The 27483-nt window shown below is 49.6% G+C and overlaps 1 protein-coding gene across 3 annotated transcripts in view; it reads left to right on the top strand.

The window, feature by feature from the left end:
* The window catches only part of gpc5a (glypican 5a), a 1363183-nt gene that overhangs the window by 814289 nt on the left and 521411 nt on the right, over positions 1-27483 (top strand). For all 3 annotated transcript variants that reach the window (XM_038818309.1, XM_038818308.1, XM_038818307.1), the window contains exon 7: positions 9852-10020. In XM_038818309.1, coding sequence (XP_038674237.1) covers positions 9852-10020 — 169 coding nt within the window. The remainder of the gene's footprint in view (positions 1-9851; positions 10021-27483) is intronic.

Raw genomic sequence — 27483 nt, 5'->3', positions numbered from 1 at the left:
GGCGCAGGTACCGCGGGACAGGGCATCAGGAGGCTTATTGAGCTTCCCAGGACGATACAAGATATCATAGTTGTACGTGGACAACTCGATCCGCCACCGTAAAATCTTGTCATTTTTGATCTTGCCCCTTTGTGCATTATCAAACATGAAGGCTACTGACCGTTGGTCTGTGAGGAGGGTAAACCTCCTGCCGGCCAAATAGTGCCTCCAATGTCGCACGGCTTCGACTATGGCCTGGGCTTCCTTTTCCACAGATGGGTGGCGGAGTTCGGAAGCCTGGAGAGTTCTGGAGAAGGCGGCCACGGGTCTGCCCGCTTGGTTCAGGGTGGCCGCCAGAGCTACTTCTGATGCGTCGCTCTCGACCTGGAAGGGGAGGGCCTCGTCGATGGCACGCACGTGGCCTTTGCGATGTCCGCTTTGATGCGGCTAAAGGCCTGGCAGGCCTCCGTCGACGGCGGGACGGTTGTGGTTTGCATGAGGGGACAGGCCTTGTCCGCGTAGTTGGGAACCCATTGGGCGTAGTATGCGAAAAACCCCAGGCAGCGTTTGAGGGATTTGGGGATATTGGGGAGAGGGAGTTCCATCAGGGGGCGCATGCGTTCGGGGTCGGGGCCTATCACTCCGTTACGCACTACGTAGCCGAGGATGGCTAGGCGGTCGGTGCTAAACACGCATTTATCCTTATTGTACGTGAGGTTAAGGAGTTTTGCGGTTTGGAGGAATTTCTGGAAGTTGGCGTCATGGTCCTGCTGGTCGTGGCCGCAGATGGTGACATTATCAAGGTACGGGAAGGTAGCCTGTAATCCGTACTTGTCGACCATTCGGTCCATCTCCCGTTGGAAGACCAAGACCCCATTTGTGACACCAAATGGAACCCTAAGGAAGTGGTAGAGGCGCCCGTCAGCCTCGAACGCGGTGTACAGTCGGTCACTCGCACGGATGGGGAGCTGGTGGTAAGCGGACTTAAGGTCCACCGTTGAGAAGACCGTGTATGTCGCGATCTCGTTTACCATGGTAGAAATACGGGGAAGAGGATACGCGTCCAGTTGCGTAAACCGATTGATGGTTTGGCTGTAATCGATGACCATCCGGTTTTTCTCCCCCGTCCGGACCACCAGCACTTGGGCTCGCCAAGGACTGTTGCTGGCCTCGATGACCCCTTCCGTCAGCAACCTCTGGACCTCGGACCTGATGAAGGATCAGTTCTGGGCGCTGTACCGTCTGCTCCGTGTGGCGACGGGTTTGCAATCGGGGGTGAGGTTAGCAAACAGGGAGGGAGGGTCCACTTTGAGGGACGCGAGGCTGCAGACAGTGAGGGGGGGTATAGGCCCGCCGAATTGAAAAGTCAAGCTCTGCAGGTTGCACTGGAAGTCCAGTCCTAGGAGTGCCGGTGCGCAAAGGTCAGGGAGGACAAGGAATTTATAATTTTTAAAAACCTTCCCTTGGACCGTAAGGTCCGCGATGCAGCGCCCGGTGATGTGGACGGAGTGCGAACCTGAGGCTAAACCGATTTTGCGTGTTACGGGATAGACAGGGAGCGCGCAGCGTCTTACCGTGTCAGGGTGAACGAAGCTTTCCGTGCTCCCGGAGTCCAGCAGGCAGTCCGTCTCGTGGCCGTTGAGGTGGATCAGCGTAGTCGTTTTGGCGAGCGTGCGTGGATGAGACTGGTCGAGTTGAACGGCCGTGAGCCGTGGAGAAAATCCGTCGTCGCCGTCCGAGTCGATGCTGGAGGTACCTTGCGTGGCAGATCTGGAAGTCGGTGGCCAGGATCCATATGTGAGGTGAACGGCCGCGAGCCGTGGAGAAAATCCGTCGTCGCTGTCCGATTCGATGCTGGAGGGACCTTGCGTGGCAGATCTGGAAGTCGGTGGCCAGGATCCACATGTGAAGTCTGTTCCCCAAGATGGCGGCGCCCAGATCCGCACGTGGGGTCGGGGCCCCAAGATGGCGGCGCCCAGGAAGCCCTCGTGGCCGCTGGTGGCGGAGCTAGCGTTGCCGGCGCTGTGAGCGGTGAGGCGCGCAGGCCGGCTCCAGGAGGCGAGCCGGGTGTAGCAGATGTGGGGACGCGCAGGCCGGCTCCAGGAGGCGAGCCGGGTGTAGCAGATGTGGGGACGCGCAGGCCGGCTCCAGGAGGTGAGTAACATGCATCAGCTGTGGGGATGCGCAAGCCGGCTCCAGGACGGCGGTTAGGTGCATCAGCTGTGGGGATGCGCAGGCCGGCTCCAGGACGCCGGTTAGGTGCATCAGCTGTGGGGATGCGCAGGCCGGCTCCAGGACGCCGGTTAGGTGCATCAGCTGTGGGGATGCGCAAGCCGGCTCCAGGACGCCGGTTAGGTGCATCAGCTGTGGGGATGCGCAGGCCGGCTCCAGGACGCCGGTTAGGTGCAGCAGCTGCGGGAGGAGGTAAGGCGCGCGGGCCGGGTGCGGGGGGCAGTCGCGCTGCGGGCAGGCAGGGACCGGGAGGGCCCGGAAAGGCGGGCCGGTCGGGCGCCGGGGCCCGGGGGCGGGGGGGAGAAACGTGCGCGGCGGGCAGGCAGAGGCCTGGAGGGGCCGGGGAGGTGCGCTTGTTGGCCGGCGGGGCGCGAGTCGGGAGCGGCTGGAGGGGCCCTGGAGGAGAGAGAGAGAGGCACACAGGCCGTTTGCAGAGGCCTGGGGGAGGGGGGGGGAAGAGTGCTGTGCAGCTTCCAGAAGCGCTGCAGCCAGCGTTTTGGCCTGGCAGACCGTGGAGTAGTGGCCCTTCTTCCCGCAGCTCTTACAGAGGGCGGAGCGGGCTGGGCAGCGCGAGCGAGGGTGTTTAGCGTACCCACAAAAGTAGCAGCGGGGCCCCGCGGACTTATCGGGGCGCCCCGTGGCACAAGCCTGAGAGAGGCCGGGAGCGGCGGGTGGGAAGCGTGCCAGGAGGCGGCCTGGCCAGGGTCATAGGTCCGAGCGCTTAGATCTGCGACCTCCAGGGAGGCGGAGAGGGTCAGCGTCTCCGTTAAACTGAGTTCGTCTCTTTCCAGCATCCGCTGGCGGATCACGGGAGACAGCATCCCAGCCACGTAAGCGTCTCTGATGAGTAGCTCCATGTGCTCTGTAGCGGACACCGCTACACAGGCGCAACCTCTCCCCAGGGCATAGAGGGCCCGGGCGTATTGGTCTAGAGACTCACCGGGGACCTGCTTTCTGGTGGCCAGCAGATGTCGAGCGAATACCCTGTTTTTTTTTTAAATATAATTTTTATTGGAATTTTTTACAGAAAATATAAAACATAACGACAAACAATGAAATGCAACAAAATAACCCATAATAACTGTAACACCCCCAGACCATATGTATCCCATCCCCCCCCACGAACAACAAAAGAACTTAAAAATAAATTAAAATTAAATAAACAAACATAGTCTTTGTCCGCCCCCCCCCCCTCCCCTTTCCCTCCCCCTTTTCCCTCCCCCCCTTCCCTCCCCCCCGGGTTGCTGCTGCTACTGTCCCTGTACCCTATCGTTGAGCCAGAAAGTCGAGAAAAGGTTGCCACCGCCTAAAGAACTCTTGTACCGACCCTCTCAGGGCGAATTTGACCTTCTCGAGCTTAATGAAACCCGCCATGTCATTGATCCAGGTCTCCACGCTTGGGGGCCTCGCATCCTTCCATTGTAGCAAGATCCTTCGCCGGGCTACTAGGGACGCAAAGGCCAGCACACCGGCCTCTTTCGCCTCCTGCACTCCCGGCTCCACCCCAACCCCAGCGAATACCCTGTTGATCGGTTTGATGAATTGTCCTTTTAGCTTTTGTATAGCGTCATCAAAATCCGTTTCCTCTTTGATCATGGCGTAAGCGTCAATACCCACGCTGGAGTGGAGGACGTGCAGCTTCTGTGCCCCGGTGGTTGTAGATGCTAGGAACCCTTCAAGGCAAGTCAGCCAGAGTTGGAAAAGTTCTGCAGAGTTCGGAGTTTGCGGGCTGATGCGGAGGCATTCGGGCTTCATGCGGAACTCCATCTTCAAAGTCGTAGTTAATTAAATTGATGTACCATCGATTGCACGCGAGGCGAGTGATTTACCAAAGTCTAGCTTTAATTAACTAGAACACAGCTCTGCGATCGTCTACAGTGGAAAGGGACGATCGTCAGGCGTTTGAGCATTTATACCTCGTTAATAGAGGCGTGGTTAACTCAGCCTCTCGGCCAATCGGTCGAGAGGCACATGACCGACCAGGGCCAATGGTAAGCCGACGTTCTGGCCCAATGGCAGACGAGTATGCAGATCATATCATCACATGTTCTCTCTCTTGTGTCTCACCATTCGGGTTCTCATCCCCGTTACTCTAATTGCAACCCTCCCCTACAGTAATAGCGAATACCCCTGTGAGGATATTGGTGCCAGTCCTGCGGGTTGCTACCCATTCAGCTTGTCCATGTCCCACCTTCCCCAAAATTGGTTCCAATGCCTCAGGGTTGTAAATTCCTCCCACATCATCTCTTCAGCCACGCTTTCACCCAGTCTATTTTCCTTTTCCTGATCTCACTAGCACGGGGGTACTGGGAGCAATCCTGAGATTGTTACCTTTGAGGGCCGACTTTGGAATTTGTTTGTAGCTCCCTGTATTCTGCTTGCAGGACCTCATCCCTCTTTTTACTTGTGTCTTAGGTAGTGATATGGACCAAGAACTCTGGTTGTTCACCCACCCTTTCAGAGTGTCCTGCAAGCACTCAGTGGCACCCTGTGGTGTTGGTCAGTGTTCACGTTTTTTGTTTTGAGCATTGTCTTGTGCTGCAGATAATGAATGCAAGAGTTAGTGAGTGCCTCTTGGAAGGTAAAGTGCAGATATGTGTAGCTTATGCTTTTGTGGATATTGTGAGGAAGGAGGAACAAGTTGGAATCAGAATGGAATGGTGTTGTGGTTGACACGTGAGTGGAGTGTGAAGTGAGAAAGGAGTCATGGGAGAAGGCAACTGGCAAAGGCTACCAAGTCAGAAGAGTTCCACTAAGTACTGAAGTAAAAAGATGAAGGATGAGGTGAATGGCAGCACGGTGGCACAGTGGTGAGCACTGCAGCCTCACGGCGCTGAGGTCCCAGGTTCGATCCGGCTCTGGGTCACTATCTGTGTGGAGTTTGCACATTCCCCCTGTGTTTACGTGGGTTTTGCCCCCACAACCCAAAGATGTGCAGGATAGATGGATTGGCCACTCTAAATTGCCCCTTATTTGGAAAATGTAATTGGGTACTCTAAATTTATTTAAAAAAAGGATGAGGTGAGTGTTTATTTCCATTGAGAATGAAGGGTGATGTGTCCTTGAGCCGTGTGTTGAAGAATGTAATGGAGGGGGGGGGAGAATTGTTAAGGTGGGGGGGGTTTGTTGCCATGTGTTGTTGTGAGAGGTGGAGAAATGAAGAGCTGTGCTCTTCCTTCCTACTCTTTAGAGGTCACTGATGTGCTTCTTACACTGCATCAAGGACTGGGAGTGATGCCCTTGGAGTTTATAATCTCAATCTCAGCAATCACGTTCTATCTCTGGTAGTCTTGGTGCTTTGAAATCTTCATTTCACTGGCTGGAAAGAGAGGTTTCCTCTTCACCTCTATCTCTTACTCTTAGATCTCCAGAAGAGTTTCCAAGAAATTCATTCATCCTGTCGCAGTCAACAAATCTTTGCAGGCAGAAATGAAGGGTGACTTTTAAGAGGTGCATAACCACTTTAAATGGACCCCTAACTCACCCGCCAGCAATTGCACTGCAAAAGTGGTGGATTTCACAGTGTGTCAGTGAATCGATTGGACACCTACCTGCCCCTGTAGCTTGAATGTGGTTCAGTTGTTAAACTACCCCAGGCCTGTTTTCTGGGACAGTGAGTGCATTTCAAATTTACACTCCTATTTTTAAATTAATTTAGAGTACCAAATTATTATTTTCCAATTAAGGGGCAATTTAGCGTGGCCATTCCACCTACCCTGCACATCTTTGGCTTGTGGGGGTGAAACCCACGCAGACACGGGGAGAATGTGCAAACTCCACACGGACAGTGACCGAGGGCCGGGATTCGAACCCGGGTTCCCAGCGCCGTAGGCAGCAGTGCTAACCACTGTGACACTATGCTGCCCTCAAATTCAAATTCCTCAAACCTGCTTGGAATTAAAATTGGAACCACATTTCTAACATTTTGACCAGAGTATCAGGAAATTAACTGGTTATTTAAAACAAAAACTTTGGGTATGATTTGAGCTGCACAGTACTAAGAGTGTGCGTATTTTTTAATTGAAGTAAAGACGGCCTGTGGTCGAGAGCTGCTAAAATAGTCCACATCCCAGAAGTATAAAAATTCTGCCAGAGTGTTATTGAAGTGGTCACAGAAAAGAAAGATGTGACTAACTGAAACAAGATCAGGTTCACAAAGCTGCTGGATTGTCCTTCTGGTCTCACTGTGCTAAGTGCTTCTGTTTATAGACTGACACATTTTAGTTGACATTTTAGTATACTCAGGGCAAAAGATTAATAATGATCACACATACTAATATGGTTCCATATAGAAAATGAAATGAAAGCCACAGTACAATGTAATCACAGTACAATGCTGCATTATGCTTTAATGTAAAAATGTTAAAGAATTGAAATCATTTCTTTCATCTGCAAAATGCATTAGTATTAATTTTGCTACAGTGGCATATTTTGAGTGCAATTTAACTCTGTATAATGACTCTGCCAATACCTTGTGGCATTTTTACAACAAATCGTAAATTTTGTGTTTTGTAGAAACAGAAAAAAAAAGCTGAAAATGCTTGAAATATGCAGCAAAGCAACAAGTTCTGACGAAAAGTTATACATGAAGCATTAACTTCTCTTTCATGTGGTGATTCATTAATTTTCATCACTTGCCCACCAATCTGGAACAGATGCCTTCAACTGCGCACAAGTATTATCCGTTGTGCGCAGATGAAGTGGGTCATTTACGAAGGCCAGTCGGGACCATGGCTAAACCAAACATCACCCATGTAGTTTCTGAGCCTTCCAGCCAATTTTCCTGATTCAGACACAATCTGCACCTTTTCGGGAACACTGTCATGGGGCAAAGAGTTGACCAAACATCAACATTTTCTTAATCACGCTTGTGTTGTGAGTCTTTGGAGAAACTGATCCCATTCATGTGAAAGAGGTTAAATTCCAGAGGTATTCCTTCTCCGGATGGAAAGTCCTTCACACCTTCAACAATTCCTATCTTAATCTGACATCTATGATAATCCTTCTGGGACAATGTCTAATGGGTTGACAATCGTGCACAAATCCAAACGCCATCTCATAGCATAAGTTCTAGCGTCATTGGTGCACACCGCCACATTCTTTGCATTTACTTCTAAAGAGCTGCCAGTCTTGCTTGACTATTCTGATGGAAGTTTTGTTGACAGGAAAGATCTAGACAAGGTGATATGTCCACTTTCCTCCAAATTTTATAAACTTTTAAATGCTTCTCAACTGCATCAACTAGTGTGGCATCACATTCCAGGAGAATTATCCAAAGTGAACCCTCGGAAGGTGTCGGGTCTGGACAGGATCCCTGGTCGTGTACTCAGAGCCTAGCCTGCGCGGACCAGCTGGCAGATGTGTTCGCGGACATCTTTAACCTATCCCTACTCAGCTCCGAGGTCCCCACCTGCTTCAAGAAGACCACCATCATACCGGTGCCAAAGAAGAACCAGGCAACATGCCTCAATGACTACCGTCCGGTGGCCCTGACATCAGTCATAATGAAGTGCTTCGAGAGGCTGGTCATGAAGCGCATCAACTCCATACTCCCAGAATGCCTTGATCCACTGAAATTCGCATACCGCCGCAACCGGTCCACAGCAAACGCCATCTCCCTGGTCCTATACTCATCCCGAGAGCATCTCGACAACAAGGACTACGACAACAGACTCCTATTTATTGACTACAGCTCCGCCTTCAACACCATAATCCCAGCAAAGCTCATTTCAAAGCTCCAAAACCTAGGACTTGGCTCCTCACTCTGCAATCCTTAACTGGATCCTCGACTTTCTGACCCACAGACCACAATCAGTAAGAATAAACAACAACACCTCCTCCACAATAGTCCTCAAAACCGGGGACCCGCAAGGTTGCGTACTTAGCCCCCAATTATACTCCCTGTACACACACGATTTCATGGCAAAATTTGGTTCCAACTCCATCTACAAGTTTGCTGATGATACGACCATAGTGGGCCAGATCTCGAATAACGACGAATCAGAATACAGGAGGGAGATAGAGAACCTAGTGGAGTGGTGCAGCATCAACAATCTATCCCTCAATGCCAGCAAAACTAAAGAGCTGGCCATTGACTTCAGGAAGCAACGTACTCTACACACACCCCTGTCAGCATCAATGAGGCAGAGGTGGAAATGGTTAATAGCTTCAAATTCCTAGAGGGACTGCCATGTGAGAGTACCTTTAAAGAAATGGGCGTTTATAAATGGGTGTGCATATTAATATCTGTAATGAGAGTATCTTTAAGAAACGGGTGTTTACGACTGCAGTGATGTCAGAGAGTGGGTGCAGCAGGGCTGTCTGTCAGCTTTTTACTTTTGTTTTTGAACAGGCTATAGGGTGTGTTTTAGTTTTGTTTTCAGTGTTGGAGCTGAAGCCAGACCAAGCAGGTGTACTGCTGTTCTCTCTGCCATCAAAAGACTATCTCTTGATCATTTGGTGAATTCAGAATTATAAATGTTTTCAGTAGTGACTTTACCCTGATGTGCTTCTGATAAAGGTTTTGTTTTTAAGTCGTATAGATTTTAAAAAGGAAAGCTTAAAGGTTCACTTAGTGTTGTAGTCTTTGGGGGTTGTATTTGAATTAATGGTTGCTAAGATGTTCACTATATGTTTTAAAAAGGTTAACTTGAGTTCATAGAATAAACATTGTTTTGTTTCAAAAAATACTTTTCCATTTCTGCTGCACCACGCCTGTAGAGTGGGCCATGTGCTCCCCATATCAGAATCTAGTAAAATTTGTGGGTCAGGTGAACTCCATGATACACTTTGGGGTCCTCTAAACCCTGGCCCATAACAATACACATCACCAAAAATCTGTCCTGGTCCACCATGTCGATGCTACCACCAAGAAAGCACAACAGTGCCTGAACTTCCTCAGGAAACTACAGAAATTCGGCATGTTCACATTAACATCGAGGGCCGAAGGGCCTGTTCTGTGCTGTACTGTTCTAAATTCTAAATTCTAAACACTTACCAACATTTACAGATACACCAGAGAAAGCATCCTATCTGGCTGCATCACAGCCTTGTATGGCAACTGTTCGGCCCAAAACCACAAGAAACTTCAGCGAGTCATGAACACAGCCCAGTCCATCACACGAACCTGCCTCCAATCCATTGACTCCTTCTTCACCTCCCGCTGCCTGGGGAAAGCGGGCAGCATAATCAAAGACCCTTCCCACCCGGCTTACTCACTCTTCCAACTTCTTCCCCGCTGTTACCAGACTGCTAAATTACCCTCTTATGGACTGACCTGATTAACATTACACACCCCTGTATGCTTCACCTGATGTCCTTGCCTATGTAGTTACATTGTGTATCTTGTGTTGCCCTATTATGTATTTTCTTTTATTTTATTTTATTCTCATGTACTTAATGATCTGTTGAGCTGCTCGCAGAAAAATACTTTTCACTGTACTTCGGTACACGTGACAATAAACAAATCCAATCCAACCCATGCCATTTTCTATTTTATTCTCTGTATTATGTGCACCCAGTTCAGTATCATTATTTCTAATATTTCACGTTTTTTTTACAAATTCCCACGCGTTTCAAACTAAAGAGATAACTTGTGCTGGTGAGAAATATGCTTAGTGATTGCAAATTGTTGTTTGCAGCTATTGCAGGGAAAAGTGATCCCCAAATATGAGAAATGGCAACCAACAGAAAAGGGCAGTGGCCAAATAGATGGTGATGATGTCCAAGTCAGTGGAGACTGTGATGACGAGGATGGGTGCATTGCCTCAGGAAATGGAGAAGTGAAAAAATCTTTCAAAACCACCAATGGTGAGTTTTTAACTAATGTCCAAACTACCATTTACCAATACTGACACCTTTTTAAAAGTATATTTGCAGGAAAGCTTGTCCTATTGATTCATTACATCATTTGCATCTAAGATACCAAAAGTACTTTGGTGTGGAGAAATAATTGACATTCAGGTTAATAATGTGCTAAAGTAAACCAAACAATATCAACAGTTTAAGACAACTGATCATCATTATTAAAAAGAGTAGAAAATCAGAAACAAAACCATCTCCAAGAATGTTTTTTAAGTCACTGAACACATCTATCTAAGCGGTTAAGAGTCTATGAATATTTATAAATGTCAAAATGTACGATGATGTTGCTCTTCAGTTGATGCTAGCTGCTTTTCTGCATGTGCATTTTCTGATGTTCCAAGATGGATTTATTTCAAGTAAAACTCGATCTACTTCGTGGAATATTTCTTTCAGAAGAAAGTTTGAGGAGTGATTCCAATGGTATGAGTTGGGCATAGTGATCCTGTAACACAGTACACTTAATAGCAATGATGTGGCGATGTTGGCATTGGACTGCGGTGAGCACAGTACGAAGTCTTACAACACCAGATTAAAGTCCAACAGATTGCTTCAAATCACTAGCTTTCAGAGCACTGCTCCTTCCTTCACCTGAAGAAGGAGCAGTGCGCCGAAAGCTGGTGATTTGAAACAAACTTGTTGGACTTTAACCTGGTGTTGTAAGACTTCTGACTGGACTTAATAGTAACGCTCTGTTCCATGCTGTGATGGTTAGTTAGAGGGCTATTGAGCAAATCTGGCTCGTGATGGTGGAAAAATTGATATAAGATGGATAAAAATTGTGCGTTTACCCCTTGGTAAGGCAAACTATGAATCAAATATATGATTTTAAAGAACGTAAAACCCTCAAATATTTGAAGTTCTGATTTAAAGCAAATATAAATTGTTTATTTAAAAATTTAAAGTAACATTACAAAATTCCTCAACTTCAGTATTATCTGTGTGTATAATTTCACTAAATTTAGAATAATGCAATTTATGTTTAATATGCAGAGACTGTAATTTATCTGTCATCTTGCTTGAGAAGTATTGTTACCCTCAGTCACAAAAGGATTGATTTTGTACAAGGTTTCATGAACTGACTTGCAAGTGACTTGTATTGCTTTATTCTGCTGTGTTATGAATCTACATGCAGAATTCTAAGTACCTCAATGAGGATGTACAGGTAAACCATGGAGAAGTTTGTACAATAATGTTTATTTCCCTAATAAAAGGTTCCTTTGTTAACCAAAGCCTTTTTTCTAGAAAGACACTGCTCAGCAACATTGTCATCAAAATGGTTTCACATGCATGTAAGTGATGATGCGTTTTAACATCGTGGGCTGAGGTTTACGCTATCCCCTCGGCGGGCAGTGAAAATCCAAAGGGTGGTCTTTCCACTGCCGACCCGCCCACTCTAACCTGCCTGAAACCTTATGAGCACAGGGCAGCTGCAAGTCTATGGAGGTCGGTAAGTGACCCAATAATGGCCACTTAAGAGCATAATCCAACCCTGCTGGTATTTAACCAGGTGGAGGCCAACATCATGCGGATGTCCTCTGCTGGTGTCAGAGGACATGAGGGGAACATCGTATGTGGGACCATGGCCCTATCAGAGGCACCAAACCATTCCCTTCCCCCTGCCCCACCCCCAACCCCCAGAAGGTCATCTGCCAATTTAACCATCTCCCCAACCTCTTGAAGTAGCCACCCCTCACATTCCTCGCTGAAAACCCTAACACCGGACTTGATCTGGGCACCTCAGCATGATGGGGCTGTCTATAATCCCAGCAGTGACCAGTGTTCCCACTAACACTGTAGGGACTACAGCGCTGCTGGCCATCCATGAACTGGCAGTTCTCTAAGGCGGTACTTCCTACTAAGAAAGAGTCATATGTCTCGCCTTAAAAGCAATTAATGCTGCTCCCAGCATTCAATTACTGTGGGGCAGCCATTGGGATTGTCGGCGAATTAACCCCAGCCCCGACATTTTTGGCCTGTAAAATCCAGATCCATGTTTCTAAACAAGTGAGAAATAAAACTGCAGAAACCTTCTCCTGAAGAGCGTACTTCTTTGAAAAAAATTGGTGACCAGAACATGTTAGACTTACAAAAGATGTAATTTAAATTCCAGAGCAGCTTCCTACAGATATCAAGTAGTGATGAATGATCATTGAATATTTCTGCCTGGGTCTATTTTCATCATAGGGCTTATGTATCCATTTCAAAGATATTAAGTGTGTTTTTGATAGGAACACCAACCCTCTAGGAATATGCTGCAGTTGCCAGGAATTAAAGATACAGTGAACAGGCCAGCAGAAACGTCATAGGGATTTTAAAAAATAAATATTTTTCATTTTCAATGAAATACTCAAAAAATTTTTGGAGATAGGAACTGGATGTTTGACTGGAGCAACTCTAATTGCACATATTCCTGAAGGTTTTATCACCTGATAAAACCTTCAGGAATATGTGCAATTAGAGTTGGCCACTTTTGAATTAATTTGCTCTTTGATGGACAATAACCTGAGCGAGAAACGCAAAAAACATGAATTGAAATACCTTTATCACAAAGAAACATTTTTAGTACAATTCTCTGGAACAAGTGAGTACTTCATCTTAAAACTGAATGCATCAAGATATTTCTAAATAATTTTTTAATGAAATCAGTTATAATTGTTATAAGTGGTTGAATGTTGAAGTACATAGAATATTCCAGTACCGAGGCAGACCAAACCAAAACCATCCAACTGCTCTATGCCAGTGATTATGTTTCACATGAGCCTCGGCCCACTATACATCATCTCACCCTATCATATTCCTTTCTCCCTCATGTAGTTATCCAGGTTTCCCTGACAGTCAATCATCTATGAAATCACCTCAACCATTCCATGAGTTCCAAATTCTATATGCTGAGTAAATAAACTTCACCTGAATTCCTCATGGGATTTATTTTTGACAATCTTGTGTTATGGATTTGGAATGTCCCAGAATTTGAAACATTTTCTCTCCGTTATCCCATCAAAGCCACTTCTAATTTTTAAAAAACGTCTCTATCGGGTCACCGTTCAGGATTTTTTTTTTCGAGAAAAGAGACCCAGCTGTGAGTCACAGCAATATTTGTACCTTCTCCATACTGGTCTCAACATGATAAGATGATCTGCATTCAGACCAGGATTTGCATATCCAATACGCATTTCACTCATTGCTCTGTTGCTCAATCATGGCCAAAAGGGAGCTTCCTTTTTTAAATTAGATTTTTTGGATTCAGGCAACAGTAACATTACAACATGCCGATCCTTAACTTCTCTGAAATCATCGTCATTAATCACATAATGTAGAACTAGGGTCTCATGCAGACCAGACAGATTCCATTCATTGAAAGACGTTGCTGAACCAGTTGGGCTTTCCAACAATTTAGCAGCTTTCAAGGTTCATATCCTGGTGCATGCCAACAAGTTGCCACAGTGGGGTTTGAACTCATGTTTTATGTACCGTTAGAAAACCTTCAAAACCACTTAGTGACTGCGGACGCAATCTACTGGAAAAGTTTCAAGTGTCATTTGTGGCAGGTTTTGCTGGGGGTTTCCCATCGGCTCTGTCAACGAGTTCCCCACCTCTAGCTAACCACACTTAGCTACTTTTTTGGCCCACATTTAGGGTGGAATTTAACGAAACGGGAACAAAGTCACATAGCAAGCGCATTTAGCCGCATGTTTCCCGGCGCTCACAGCACCGAGAAACACAACGCTATAAAACGGCACTCGCATTAGATAGGGAGCCTCAGCGGGAAACAAGTGGCCGAGGCCGCACAAAGCCCAGTTTTGTGCACTGAGGACTTCTGCTCACCGAAATTCCTCAGTGTAGCAAGAGATCGGAAGACATTTTTAAATGGTGTCCCTTTTGCTGGAGTCCCCGAAGCGATATCCTACCCCTACAGGCCACAACGCATTGCAGGAGTGTCCCTGTCCCCGCAGATCTTCCCCCGCCCCACCCTCCAAACAGCCACACACCCTGACCCTATTGCCACCGCACAGGAATGCTAGTTTGTCAGCTTGGCAGTGCCAGAGAGTAACCCAGGTGGCATTGCAAGGGTGCCAAAATAGCACCCGCAATGCCAGGGTACCACCCTGCCCAAAGTGCGTGCACCTTGGGGATTCCGATCCCGTGGGAGACCCCCACGGGTGCAGTTCCATCTGGTCCCCGTTTGTGGAGATGAGTAATGAACGGCACTCGCCTGAGGTGAAGGGGATAGATCTCAACACCTTGGGAAACAACACATTAAAGTGAGACTAGCTGTCTTGCTCTAATATGCAGATTTGTCTAAAGCTGACCCTACCCACAAAGGGCAGGATTTGCATCGCATTGTCTCACAAGGTCACGTTAGATCTTGTGAGGCGTTGCGAGTTGGGTAGATCCTGGGAGCGGGGTCTCCCGGCTTCTGTTGGCCACTCTGTGCTGCAGCAAGCTGCATTTCGTGAGCAGCATGGTGTTTGATTGCAACCTTAGAATTACTTTCTTCACTGGGGAGCTGAACTCGTTGGCCAAACCAGCTGCTCAGGGATCATTTTGAAAGGGTGTCCCGATTTGAGTAGGCATGTGGGTGCCTCCCCACAAACATGGGCATTACCCCACAATTCCCTAAGTGATGACACCCCATTATGGGATCATTGAGGGCCCCCTGATTTCAGGCTTTCCGTTGTCCCCTTTTCGGCTCCCCCTTAAGGACCCCCAACCTTCACTCCCCCCAACTTTCCAGAGGTACCTTTGTACCCGCCTTGCACCCCTCTCACCCTTGATTACCTCTCCAACCTCCTTTTATTGGCATGGCATCCCCAGGCCCTAACCCTTGGCAGTGGCACCTGGGCACCCCCACTTTGACGCAATGGCAGTGCTTCTGTTGGCTTTGCAATGCCACCTGGGCATCTTGACAGTGCCGAGGTACCAACGTTCCGGGAGGGGAGGGGGGGCCAGAGGGCCATCCTGTACTGTCCCTGACTACCTAGGGGCCTCTGATGGCCCGTGAGGACCCCCCCCCCCTCCCCCCGCAGAGTGCCATTCTGCCTGGTCCACTTGTGTGTGGGCCAGTAATGAACTGCGCCCGGCTAGGGACACCCTGGGGAGGCCGTTAGATGCCAGTAGCCCAGTAGATACCGGCTGAGCAAGCCTAAGTGGGTTTAATACCAACTTAGACGCATGAGGCTTGGTCACACCCATTATGGGTGGAATCCTACTCGCAAGATAGATCTCGCAAGGTATATTGGTTGCCGGGAAGTCTGCGGGAGGCTTCCCCCAGCATCGACTGGCCACGTCACGTTCCCGTTCGGGCACAACACGGCCAGCAGATTGCGTCCCATATCTGTGCAAAGTCTCTCCCTCCCCCTCAGATCATTGTCTATCTTGTTGTTCAACAAACCAACAACCTCTGAAATACTTCAGAGGTTTATTCAATGGAGCCAGATTCCTGTATGTGCAAACATTGCTAACAATGTAGGTCAGTACAGGAAAAGCAATGTATGTAACACTCCCCATTGATACTATACACAAGTTGACCTCTAAGTTGACCTTTCATGCATAGCCCATTCGAACTTCAGCAGCCCTAGGTTACTTACTGTGAACACAGTTAAGCAAGGTCACCTGAGAGCTGGTCTGGCATAATTTCATACCAGTTGAACAAGTGATGTCATCTGAATGCTTGCAGGCAAATACATGCTCGCCATTGATGTAGTGTGAGTGATGTGTCAACTCATTTCAGGTCAGTCACATCATTTGATCACTTTGAGATGTCTAAAGAGGATTGAAAGATCACTTGGAATGTGAATATTGCACCCTCATGCAAGTTAACACTGTTGCACACACAATTCTGTCAAAGTTTACAGGTGGGAGAGGCTCAAGGAGTCTAATGGCTTTCTCCTGCTCCAAATTTGTACATGTGTATGTGCATACCCGGGAGGAAATGGGAGTAGGGATGTTGATACAGTGGCTCTAGTTTTGATATTTTTAAAAAATGGTGGTTTTCAAGACCTGTTGACTCAGAATGTCAGGGTTTAAATATAATAATTTAGTTTAAATATAATATATTTAATACACATTTTGCCTATTGTTTCCAGAATACAGTTTTCATTGGTCCCATAGGGTACTTTGTGTTGTATGTGGAAAGAGAAAGGTGTAGAGAATGTTTAAATCAACTTTATTCCGACTTAGGCGCATGAGGCTTGGTCACACCCATTATGGATGGAATCCTACTCGCAAGACAGATCTCGCAAGGCATATTGGTTGCCGGGAAGTCTGCAGGAGGCTTCTCCAGGCATCGACTGGCCACGTCATGCTCCCGTTCGGGCACAACACGGCCAGCAGATCGCGCCCCATATCTGTGCAAAGTCTCTCCCTCCCCCTCAGATGAGGAGTGTTTGAATGGCTCCCTTCCTTTTCCCATTCCTCATTTGACCACAACAGGGGCTTTTAAAAGGATACGCATGCCAATTAGGTGAATGTTTAACTGCTTACCTGTCATCCTATAAAAGACACAGATAGGCTTCCTCGAGTTCTAAAAAAGAGTGGCATTTACTGTACTTAACCCAATCTGAGGAGTAAAAACACTAGCTTGAATTCTCCGGTTGTTGCGATTCAAATTTCCCGCCGGCAGAGTAACCCCGACAACGAGTTTCGTAGCAGCGCGGGATGGTTATAATGGGAAATCCCATTGATACTCAGCGGGAAGATAAAATCCAGCCACCAACAAATTACGTGCTGCCAAGAAACAGGCAGCTAGGGAACCGGGGAATTTCGTCCAGTGATTTACATATACACACAGCAAACACTCGAAGTTCGCCCTCACACAAATAGATTACCGTGTGGGAGGATAGATTAAACAATTTAAAGTCCAGTAAAGTGAAAGGAATGTACGGTTCTTGAAGATTGGTGACTTGGCTGGCTTCAAGTTGAACTCAGCGGCCCTTCTGGGTCAGTGTTGAGGCAGTTTGAAGATGTAGACGCGTGACTTATCTCTCCTTCTGAAGATTGCAGCTGGGTTTGAGTTCTTTATAAAATCTGTCTGCAGCTCATGCATATAAAATTAGAAGTTGTTGAGAGGGAGATGAGAGAAAGGGGGCAGCATTCTCTGGTCCCATTGCCGAGTGTTTCTTGGTGGCATGCCATTCGCTGGCAGCGGGATTCTCGCTTCCCACCACTTGCCAAAGGGATTTTCAATTGAAGCCACCCCACACCTACAGAAACCAGTGGTCAGGAGTGCGCCGCCAGCAGCAAAAGAGAATCCCAATAGCCAGAGAATTCCAGCCCTGGTCTAACTATGCCTTTGTGCATCTGTAATTTTAGTCCCCTAGTTATATACAGGTTAACATTCCACTTACCTTTCGATTATTTTTGGAGCTGATTACTATATTTTAATGGTAAACATTTTCACCCTGTTTTTTTCATCCTGCGCTATTGCTAGCTTTTCACCATTTAAATAATGCTCAGATTGATCCTTTCTTTGCTCCAAAAATGGATGACTTCATACTTAGCACAGTAAGAAATCTTACAACACCAGGTTAAAATCCAACAAATTTATTTGGAATCACTAGCTTTCGGAGCGTAGCTCTTTCATTAGAGTGCCCACCCCAGTCCAACGCTGGCATCTCCACATCATTCATATTTAGCTGTATTGAAATCTATCCATCATGGCTTGTCCATTGGCTTAATTTAGCAGTTTTCATTTAAACTTTTATGCTCTCATCCACGCAATGTACAATATTACCAATTTTTGTGGCATTGGCAAAATACATTATATGGCTCTTTCGTGTATTAGTTAAGTGATTCATAAATACAATGCATATTTGAGGCTGTAGCATAACAGCACTGTTAGTCCTTGAAGAATTTGTTACTTTGTTTGAATGTGACAAGAGGTGAAAAATAATGGCCCCAAACTTCCTGGCTCCCCAGCACCAGACTTGGAGGTACAAGGTGTACTGGGGAATTCCTCTCAGAGGTTTCCAGGGTATACCATTAAATGTCCAGAAACACTAATGGCCCTGGACAGTTGCGCTGAGCTGCGAACCATCCGGCAAAGCATTTTAATTACTAACTTCGGATGTGTTTGCCAGTTTTACCCTGATAGTTACTCTGAAAGAGTTAAAAGAAATAAAAACACTTCTGCCTCCAGAATGACTACTTTAAAGACTAAGACCCAACTTCACATGAGACATCCCCCACGCCCCAAACCTCCAAGGGGACCCTAATACCCCACGAGAGCACCCACTGTATTCCACCCCCCTCCCCCCCGCCCACATGGGATTCCCTCCACCTTCCCTGTGCGAAGGTTTGGAAGGGTCCAAACATCCCCCTCTTGTTGTCCAACTTTCACCCCCATGTCTGACTCCTCCACCTCCCTGTCCCTGAAGCACCCGCCCCCCAACCTCATGTTCAACTCCCTCCCTTGATGTCTGAACTGCCCAACTTTCCCCTGCCGATGTCTGACTGCATCCACTTCTGCACCCCCCCCCCCCCCCCCCCACACACATTCTAGTCACTTATATTAGACACTTAACTTCTCCCTGGCCTGTAATTTTCAGAGGGACATTTAAACTCATCTGCTTTATGACCGCAAGTTGTTAAAAAAGGGGCGTGCCCTCCTTTTACACTTCGCTGCTGGAGCGGAGGAGCCACTGCGCAGCTCGGGTCTCACCCAGCCTGGGTCAGGAAAGTTGGATGAGACAGGCACTGAAGCATTTAAGCACAGGTAAGTGGGCATGGAGTGGCAACCCGCCGTTGATCACCACTCCGAGGTCCAATGTACATGAGAAAGTATTTGCATATTATGAATGAAAGTAGGAAATGACCAACAATAAAAGAGAACAAAAAACATATTTAGTCAATGAGGACTAAAAAAGTTGACACATTTGATATTTGGGGGAGATTTTGAGCCCGCACTGCCCATTAACCTAAACAACGATGCAACGAGATCTAATTTCCCGATTTTCTCCACGCCACTGATGTAATGTGGTAGTCATCATTTCAATAAATTTCAATACAATTAAAATTTATTAAAGGGCATCCCAGCCAACTTCCGGTGGCGGCGATGTCCAAGTGAGCCGCACATTTGGCGGGCTCTCACTCCGGCGGGCGTTTAGGGGCTGATTCCCCGCGATAGTGGGACCACGGACCTGAAGGAAAGTGAAGGCAGCGAAAGTGCTGAGGAGTGGGCTGCGGCACATGGAACAGCGGGAGTCCAAGAGGCAGAAGAAAGGAGAGAAAAAGGGACAGAGACAAGGACTTGAAGAAACTTACCTGGAACCTAAGATGGCGGACACACGGACCCTGGACTCAGCAATCCAGCAGGCGCTGGATAACATGCTCCAGGTAATGAAGTCCAGTTTTGAAGCGCTGAAGCGGGACAGCTTGGACCCAATCCAGAGAGCGGTGGATCAGCTGAACCAGAGGCTGGATGCGCAAGATGTTAAAGTTAAGGAGCTGGGAGAGGCGGTGGAGGAGCAGGCGGATGCGCAGACGGTTGCCGCGCTAGAAGTTGACGGATTGAAGGAGCGGCAGAGAAGACTGCTAGACAGAGTGGAGGAGCTGGAGAATAGAGCGTGCAGGAACAACCTGAGGATGGTCGGCCTCCCGGAGGGGGCTGAGGCCGCAGCGTTTGTAGCAGACCTATTGATGCAGCTGATGGGGGCCGAAGCCTTTCCGCGACCGCCGGAGCTGGAGGGGGCATTCAGAGTGCAGGCGAGGCAGGGGCGGCTGGGCGACCCCCCCCCCCCCCCCCCCACCGGCCCGATGGTGATTAGGTTCCACAGGTTCATGGACAAGGAGCGGGTGCTGCGGTGGGCAAAGAGCGCCAGGAGCAGCGCGCGGAACAGTGTTCTCCGCATTTACCAGGGCCTAAGCCAAGAGGTGGCTCGGCGGCGAGCAGCCTTTAAGAATGTCAAGGAGGTGCTGTTCAAGAAGCACGTGAAGTTTGGTCTGCTGTTCCCGGCTCGTTTATGGGTCACGCACCAGGGTCAGCACCACTACTTCTCCGAGCCTGAAGAAGCGATGGACTTTGTGAGGGATCAGGGGCTGGTCCCGAAAAGAGGCCGCACGGACGCGAATTAGGGCCCGAGGACTACCGTGGGAAGGTACGCCGAGTGGGCCTGGACTGCTGGTCAACGGTTTGCTGGGCAAAGTTGCCAAGCGGAACATTTGGGACTCTTTCCTTTGTTCATGGACATAGGTTTGGGTTTTGTTTTTTTTGTTTGTTTTTTCTCTTATGTTTTTGTTTTTTCCTCTTTTTTCTGTTTTTTCCTTTTTGGGCGGAATTGTACTTTTTGTGCAGCTCGCGGAGGACACTGGAGCCGGTACGGTAACAAAGGGGGGCCGGTCAGCAAGGGGAGTCAAGGACGTGGGTTGGGGTTTTTTTTAATTTTATTTTGTTTTGTTGATGTCCATGCCTTCCTGTGCCAGTGAGTTTGCTCCAGTGGGTTCGAGAGGGGGATGGGGCGCCGGGGAGTGGGGAGGAGGACGGGGAAACAATGGGAATGAGACAGGAAGGCGCCGGAGTGTTGAGTCACCGGGCTAGCAGATTGGCTAGTCAAGGGAGTCAGGTGGGGGGGGGAGATCACAGCCAGTGGATGGCAGGGGTAGGGGTATCAGGGGTAGACCTGCAGATCGGGGGGGGCGAGTTACCAACGCCCGCAATGGAGGCTAGACGTGGGACTGCTGTCGAAGGAGGGGATCTGTGAAAGGCTTCGGAGGTGTATGCGAAATTACCTGCAGGTGAATGACACGGGGGAGGTCTCAGCGGCGACCCTGTGGGAGACGCTAAAGGCAGTAGTGCGGGGGGAGCTGATTTCAATTGGGGCCCACAGAGCCAAGGCAGAAAGGGCAGAGATGGATAGATTGGTCAGGGAAATAGGTTGGATAGATGAAGAGCACGCTGAGTCCCCGGGGGAGGTTTTACTCAGGGAGAGGCAGAGACTACAGGCAAAACTGGGGGCACTATCCACGAGTAGGGCCGTGGAACAGCTTAGGAAGGCGAGGGGTGTGGTGTACGAGCATGGGGAAAAGGCTAGTAGACTGTGAGCGCAGCAACTTAGGAAGAGGGAGGCAGCCAGGGAAATAAGTAGAGTGATAGATGGGGAGGGGCACAAAGTGGAGAACCTGGCAGGATTGAATGAGGTATTCCGGGACTTCTATCGCAAGCTGTATACTTCGGAGCCGCCGGAAGAACCGGAGGAGATGAAAAGGTTTCTGGACGGGTTAAGATTCCCAACAGTAGGTGGAGGGCGAGTGGATGAGCTGGGGGCCCCGATTAGAGTGGAGGAGGTATTGGGGGGGCCTAAAGGCCATGCAGTCGGGGAAAGCCCCGGGGCCGGATGGATACCCAGTAGAGTTCTATAGGAAGTTTTCTGAGCTGGTGGGCCCGGTCTCGGCGAGGGTTTTCAACGAGGCAAGGGACAGAGGGACCCTGCCGTCAACAATGTCGCAAGCCACTATATCACTGATATTGAAGCGGGGTAAAGACCCGGAGGTGTGCGGGTCCTACAGGCCAATCTCCCTGATTAATGTTGACGCCAAGGCTCCTGGCAAAGGTACTGGCGGTTAGAATGGAGGACTGCGTACCGGAGGTGATTGTGGAGGACCAAACTCGGTTCGTGAAAGGTAGGCAACTGGCGGCCAACCTGAGAAGATTATATAATGTGATAATGATGCCCCCGGCGGGCAGGGAGGTGGAGGTAGTGATGGCGATGGACGCCGAAAAGACGTCCATCGCCACCACTACCTGGAGTGGGACTATCTATGGGAGGTGCTCGGACGGTTTGGGTTCGGGGAGGGACTGGTGGATTGGATCAAATTATTATATCAGGCCCCGAAGGCCAGCGTCAGGACTAACAGAGAAATGTCGGAGTACTTTAGGCTGCACCGAGGGACCAGACAGGGCTGCCCGCTCTCCCCTCTGCTGTTTGCGCTGGCCATAGAGCCGCTGGCGATTGCGCTGAGAGCCGCAGACGGATGGAAGGGGATGGTGAGGGGCAGGGTAGAACATAGGGTCTCTCTTTACGCAGACGACCTGCTCCTGTACGTGTCGGACCCAGTGGCCGGGATGGGAAGTATACTGGGAATGTTGAGGAAGTTCGGCCAGTTTTCAGGATACAAATTAAATACGGCCAAGAGTGAAATGTTTGTGGTACAGGCAAGGGGCCAGGAGAACAGATTGAGAGGGCTACCGTTTAGGCTGGTTGAGGAAAATTTCCGGTATTTGGGAATCCAGGTGGCACGAGACTGGGGAAGGCTGCACAAGTTCAATTTGGCCAGGGTGGTGGAGCAAATGAAGGGAGAGTTTCGGAGATGGGATGCACTCCCACTGTCGCTGGCAGGGAGGGTGCAGACTGTAAAGATTTTAAAAAAAATTTAGAGTACCCAATTATTTTTTTCCAATTAAGGGACAATTTTAGCGTGGCCAATTCACCTAACCTGTACATCTTTTGGGTTGTGGGGGCGAAACCCACGCAGACACGGGGAGAATGTGCAAACTCCACACGGACAGTGACCCAGGGCCGGGATTCGAACCCGGGTCCTCGGCGCCGTAGGCAGCAATGCTAACCACTGTGCCACCGTGCTGCCCTTGCAGACTGTAAAGATGACAATCCTCCCTAGATTTCTGTTTGTTTTTCAGTGCCTCCCGATCTTTGTCCCACAGTCCTTCTTCAAAAGAGTTAACAGGATGATCATGAGCTTTGTCTGGGTGGGAAAATCCCCGCGGGTGAAGAAGGCGATGCTGGAGAGGAACCGCAGCGAGGGAGGGCTGGCTTTGCCGAGTCTGATTAATTATCACTGGGCGGCCAACATCGCTATGATAAGGAAGTGGATGGTGGGTACGGGGTCTATCTGGGAGCGGGTGGAGGCGGCTTCGTGCAGGGGCTCCAGCTTGGCAGCCCTGGTCACAGCTCCTCTACCGCTGCCGCTGGCGAGGTACTCCACCAGCCCGGTAGTGGTGGCGACCCTGCGGATATGGGGCCAGTGGAGGAGGCACGTAGGGGAGACGGGGGTGTCGGTTTGGGCGTCAATCTGCGACAACCATCGGTTTGCCCCCGGGAGTATGGATGGGGGGTTTCGAGCATGGCGGCGGGCGGGGGTGGGAAGGGTGGGCGATATGTTCCTGGAAGGGAACTTTGCGAGTTTGAGGAGCTTGGAGGAGAAACTTGGGCTGGTAAGTGGAAATGATTTTAGGTACCTACTGTTGCGGGACTTTGTTCGTAGACAGGTCCCATCTTTCCCACGCCTCCCGCCAATGGGGATCCAAGACAGAATAGTCTCTAGAGGGAGAAGAAGGGGAGGGTAGAGTCTCTGATATTTATAAGGTGCTCATGAGGGTGGAAGAGTCCCAGATGGAGGAACTGAAACTTAAATGGGAGGAGGAGCTAGGCGGGGAAATGGAGGACGGGCTGTGGGCAGAGGCCCTGAGTAGGGTAAATTCGACATGTGTCAGGCTCAGGCTGATTCAATTTAAGGTCGTTCACCGGGCCCATATGACGGTGGCTCGGATGAGCAAATTCTTTGGGATAGAGGACAAATGCGCTAGGTGCGCGGGAGGACCAGCGAACCACGTTCACATGTTTTGGCATGCCCTAAGCTTCGGGGGTACTGGGAGGGATTTGCGGGCGTCATGTCCCGGGTGCTAAAAACAAGGGTGGCGATGGGTCCAGGGGTGGCAACTTTTGTGGATTCGGAAGACCCGGGAGTCCAGGGGGAGAAAGAGGCCGATGTTTTGGCCTTTGCTTCCCTGATAGCCCGGCGACGAATACTATTGGCGTGGAGGGACTCAAAGCCCCCGAAGACGGAGTTGTGGCTTGCGGACATGTCGAGTTTCCTGGGTATGGAAAAAATTAAGTTCGCCTTGAGGGGATCTGTACAGGGGTGGCAACCATTTATTGACTTCTTTGCGGGAGAGTGAACGTCAGCGGGGGGGTGGGGGGGGGTAGAGTAGGGGGAATAAAATAGCGGGTAGCACCGGTGGGAGAGGAGCGGGCTTGTGCAGTATGTTACGATTGAAGTATTGAATGTACGTGGATGTTTGCACATTTTTGCCTTTTTTGCATTCTTTCTGTTGATGTTGATGTCTGTAAACGTTTACAAAGCCAAAAACTAACTCTATAAAATTGTTTATTTTAAAAAAAAAGGGCATCCAGCCTCATGATCCACCACCTCACTGAATATCCATACGCGTTGGCGAGGTTCACAGCAGCTATATAAGAACGGGAATCAGTTGAGGAAACCTACCAGGGGCACCAAGTAAAGACCCCTTGCACAGGTCGGCACTGCCAAACTACAGTGTCAATCTGCAGTGCCACCATGCAGTGTTATCCGGAGAGCCTCATGGGAGGGGTATTGTGCTGATGCCTGTGAAGGGGAGGGTGTACCCCAAGATTGCTGTGATGTTGAGAAGGGAGCAGGGTGTTCCCCCTATACTGCCGTAATGATGGGGGTGAGGGAAGTGTGCCCCCAATACTGCTGTGATGGTGAGGGTGGAGAGAGTACCCTCAATACTGCCATGATGTTTGCGGGAGGTCCTCCTTGCCCATGGGTGGTGTTTGGGGGGGGGGGAAACAAGTATATTTACAGCGCAAATTGGATGTCCTTTAAAGATGGCACCCGATCTCTGTGGAGCCGGCCTTGCCAGTTCGATCAGGCCCTGCCACGCCAGAGTGACGTGGCAAGCCACACCCCTAGATCTCCTGTGCATTAAGTGCCAGAAAATCTGGTCTGCAAACTCAGCTGTGCATCTGCAAATATACATGCCAGTTTTCAGTCAGAGCCTGACACTCTGACCTATTTTGGTAAAATTCCACCCAGATATCGAACTCCAATGGTGAGGACAGCAAATAAAAAGATTATAAAAATTAGTAGCACAAAAATAAGAGAACAATTTCTGTACTCTGAAAGAGAATATTTTTCCTTTCTCCTCGACAATATGTTTCTGTTCAATTATTCAGTTATTCTATTTACTACTCTTGGCAGAACTGCCTTGTTAGTAAATGTAGACAACTCATAAATTATAGTCATCTATAATGTTATTCTTTTCCCCTCTAATCCTGCTGTGTTCTATATCTTATTTGGTGTCTTGTGGCATGAATTCCATTGCAACAGCATGTATTCTTTGCAAATAATGCCTTGCAGAATTGGATTGTGCGAAAATATTTCATGACCACCTAGTAAAATAATTTTTGAGTCCGGGTGAGGTCCTGATACCTGAATCATTTCTGGGTCCTGAGCCCTTGGCGCATCTGCATTACTATGTGATGCTAATTTAAAATGGTAAAGAACAGGAACGGGAAAGAAATGAAACCCTTCTTCCCTTTCCCTTACTGCCGCGATTTAGTGTGTTTTATTTTTGGAAGGGAAGGTGTATATGATTTTCAACCCCTGAGGGCAAGGTCAATTTTTGAATAATTAGTAACAAGCTTTTGTGGGTTTAAATAAAGAAGATTGTTTATTCTCGCATTCATCCTGAATGTCAGCCACTCAGCATTCAAACAAACACACATACACACCCTTGAGAAAAATACAGTTAGCGAGGACAGTGCACTTTTACCAGTGATAAACAAGAGACTAGGGTATAGTTCATGTGTTTGGCTTGTCTTAGGAAAGAGCACTTGGGGGCCATTGAAGGCGGCTTTTTCATTCCTGAGGTTAGGCGAGGTAGGTTCAAATGGTCAGAATTCTTGTCAGGATTATTGCTAGATTCCCTCAAAGAGATGGACTTTGCCTGTTGATCACCAAGTTGGTTACTTGTGCTTTGCTTACAGGAAGTCAAGTCTCTCGACTGGTGGATTTTGAAATGAAACCAAACTGGCAGACTTTCAAGATGTAGCAGTCTCTAGGTCTAAAAAAGACATGCGTCTACTCCCCTTTTCTGCTGCTGGTGTCCTGCGTGTAGACTAACCACATTCTCTCTGGTCCTTAGGATAAAAGAAGTTGGGATACAAGAAGTTGCATTTGGTCACTTGATCAACTGCTATGGCCGTTTTAGCGGAGTATTTCCCGGCGTTTGTAGCACCAATAACAACCCCGCTATCGATTGGGACACTGTTATTTCTTCGGGCCTCGCAGGGCAGGCCCTGCCAAGACCTCACTTACTTTCATTCTGTCAGTGCAAGAGGAGATCCTGATCTCTCTATCCATCAATGCAGCCTCTGGACCCCACCCCAAATGCCCAACTTAGCTATTGGGGGTTCTTCGAGCCCCCCCGAATACCATCTCATAAGGGTAGGGGACCCCCTGGCCCGATCCCCGACATGGGCAAAATGCCACCTTGGCACGGTCAGCCTGGTACCCTAGCAGTGCCATCAGGGTTCCAGGCTGGCAGTGCCAAGATGCCTGGGTGGCATCAGCATCATCACGGTGCCATCCTGCCCAGAGGCCGACCACCCAGGAGCCTCCGATCGCCTGGGAATCTCTCCCCCCCCCCTCTTCCCTCCCCCCCTCTTCCCTCCCCCTCTCTCCCTCTCCCCCCCTCTCTCCCCCTCCCCCCCTCTCTCCCCCTCCCCCCCCTCTCCTCTCCCCCTCTCCTCTCCCCTCCCCCCTCCCTCCCCCTCTCTCCCCCCTCCCCCTCTCTCCCCCCTCCCCCCTCTCCCCCCTCCCCCTCTCTCCCCCCCTCTCTCCCCCCTCCCCCCTCCCCCTCTCTCCCCCCTCCCCCTCTCTCCCCCCTCCCCCTCTCTCCCCCCTCCCCCTCTCTCCCCCCTCCCCCCTCTCTCCCCCCTCCCCCTCTCTCCCCTCCCCCCCTCTCCCCTCTCCCCCCCCCTCCATCTCCTCCCTCTCTTTCCCCCCCTTCTCTTCCCCCCCTCTCTCCCTCTCTCCCCCTCCATCTCCCCCCCTCTCTTTCCCCCTCTCTTTCCCCCCCCTCTCCCCCCCTCTTTCCCCCCCCTTCTCTTCCCCCCCTCGCCCTTTCCCCCCCTTCTCTCCCCCCTTCTCTTCCCCCCCTCTCTCTTTCCCCCCCTTCTCTCCCCCCTTCTCTTCCCACCACCTCTTCTCCCCCCCCTCTCTCCCCTTCTCTCCCCCCCTCTCTCTCCCCCCCTCTCTTCCCCCCTTCTCTTCCCCCTTCTCTCCCCCCCCCTTCTCTTCCCCCCTCTCTCCCCCCCTCTCTCCCCCCCCCTCTCTCCCCCCCTCTCTTCCCCCCCTCTCTCTCCCCCCTCTCTCTCCCCCCCCCTCTCTCCCCCCCCTCTCTCCCCCCCCTCTCTCCCACCCTCTCTCTCCACCCTCTCTCTCCCCCCTCTCTCTCCCCCCCCCTCTCTCTCCCCCCTCTCTCTCCCCCTCTCTCTCCCCCCCTCTCTCTCCCCCCTCTCTCTCCCCCCCTCTCTCTCTCCCCCCCTCCCCCCCTCTCTCTCTCCCCCCCTCCCCCCCTCTCTCTCCCCCCCCTTTCTCTCCCCCCCCCTCCTCTCTCTCTCCCCCCCTCTC

This window comes from Scyliorhinus canicula, chromosome 14 (assembly GCF_902713615.1).
Source record: "Scyliorhinus canicula chromosome 14, sScyCan1.1, whole genome shotgun sequence".
In the NCBI taxonomy this organism is placed as follows: domain Eukaryota; kingdom Metazoa; phylum Chordata; class Chondrichthyes; order Carcharhiniformes; family Scyliorhinidae; genus Scyliorhinus; species Scyliorhinus canicula.
The sequence above is the reverse complement of the archived record's forward strand: the minus strand, read 5'-3'. Positions and strand labels throughout refer to the sequence as shown.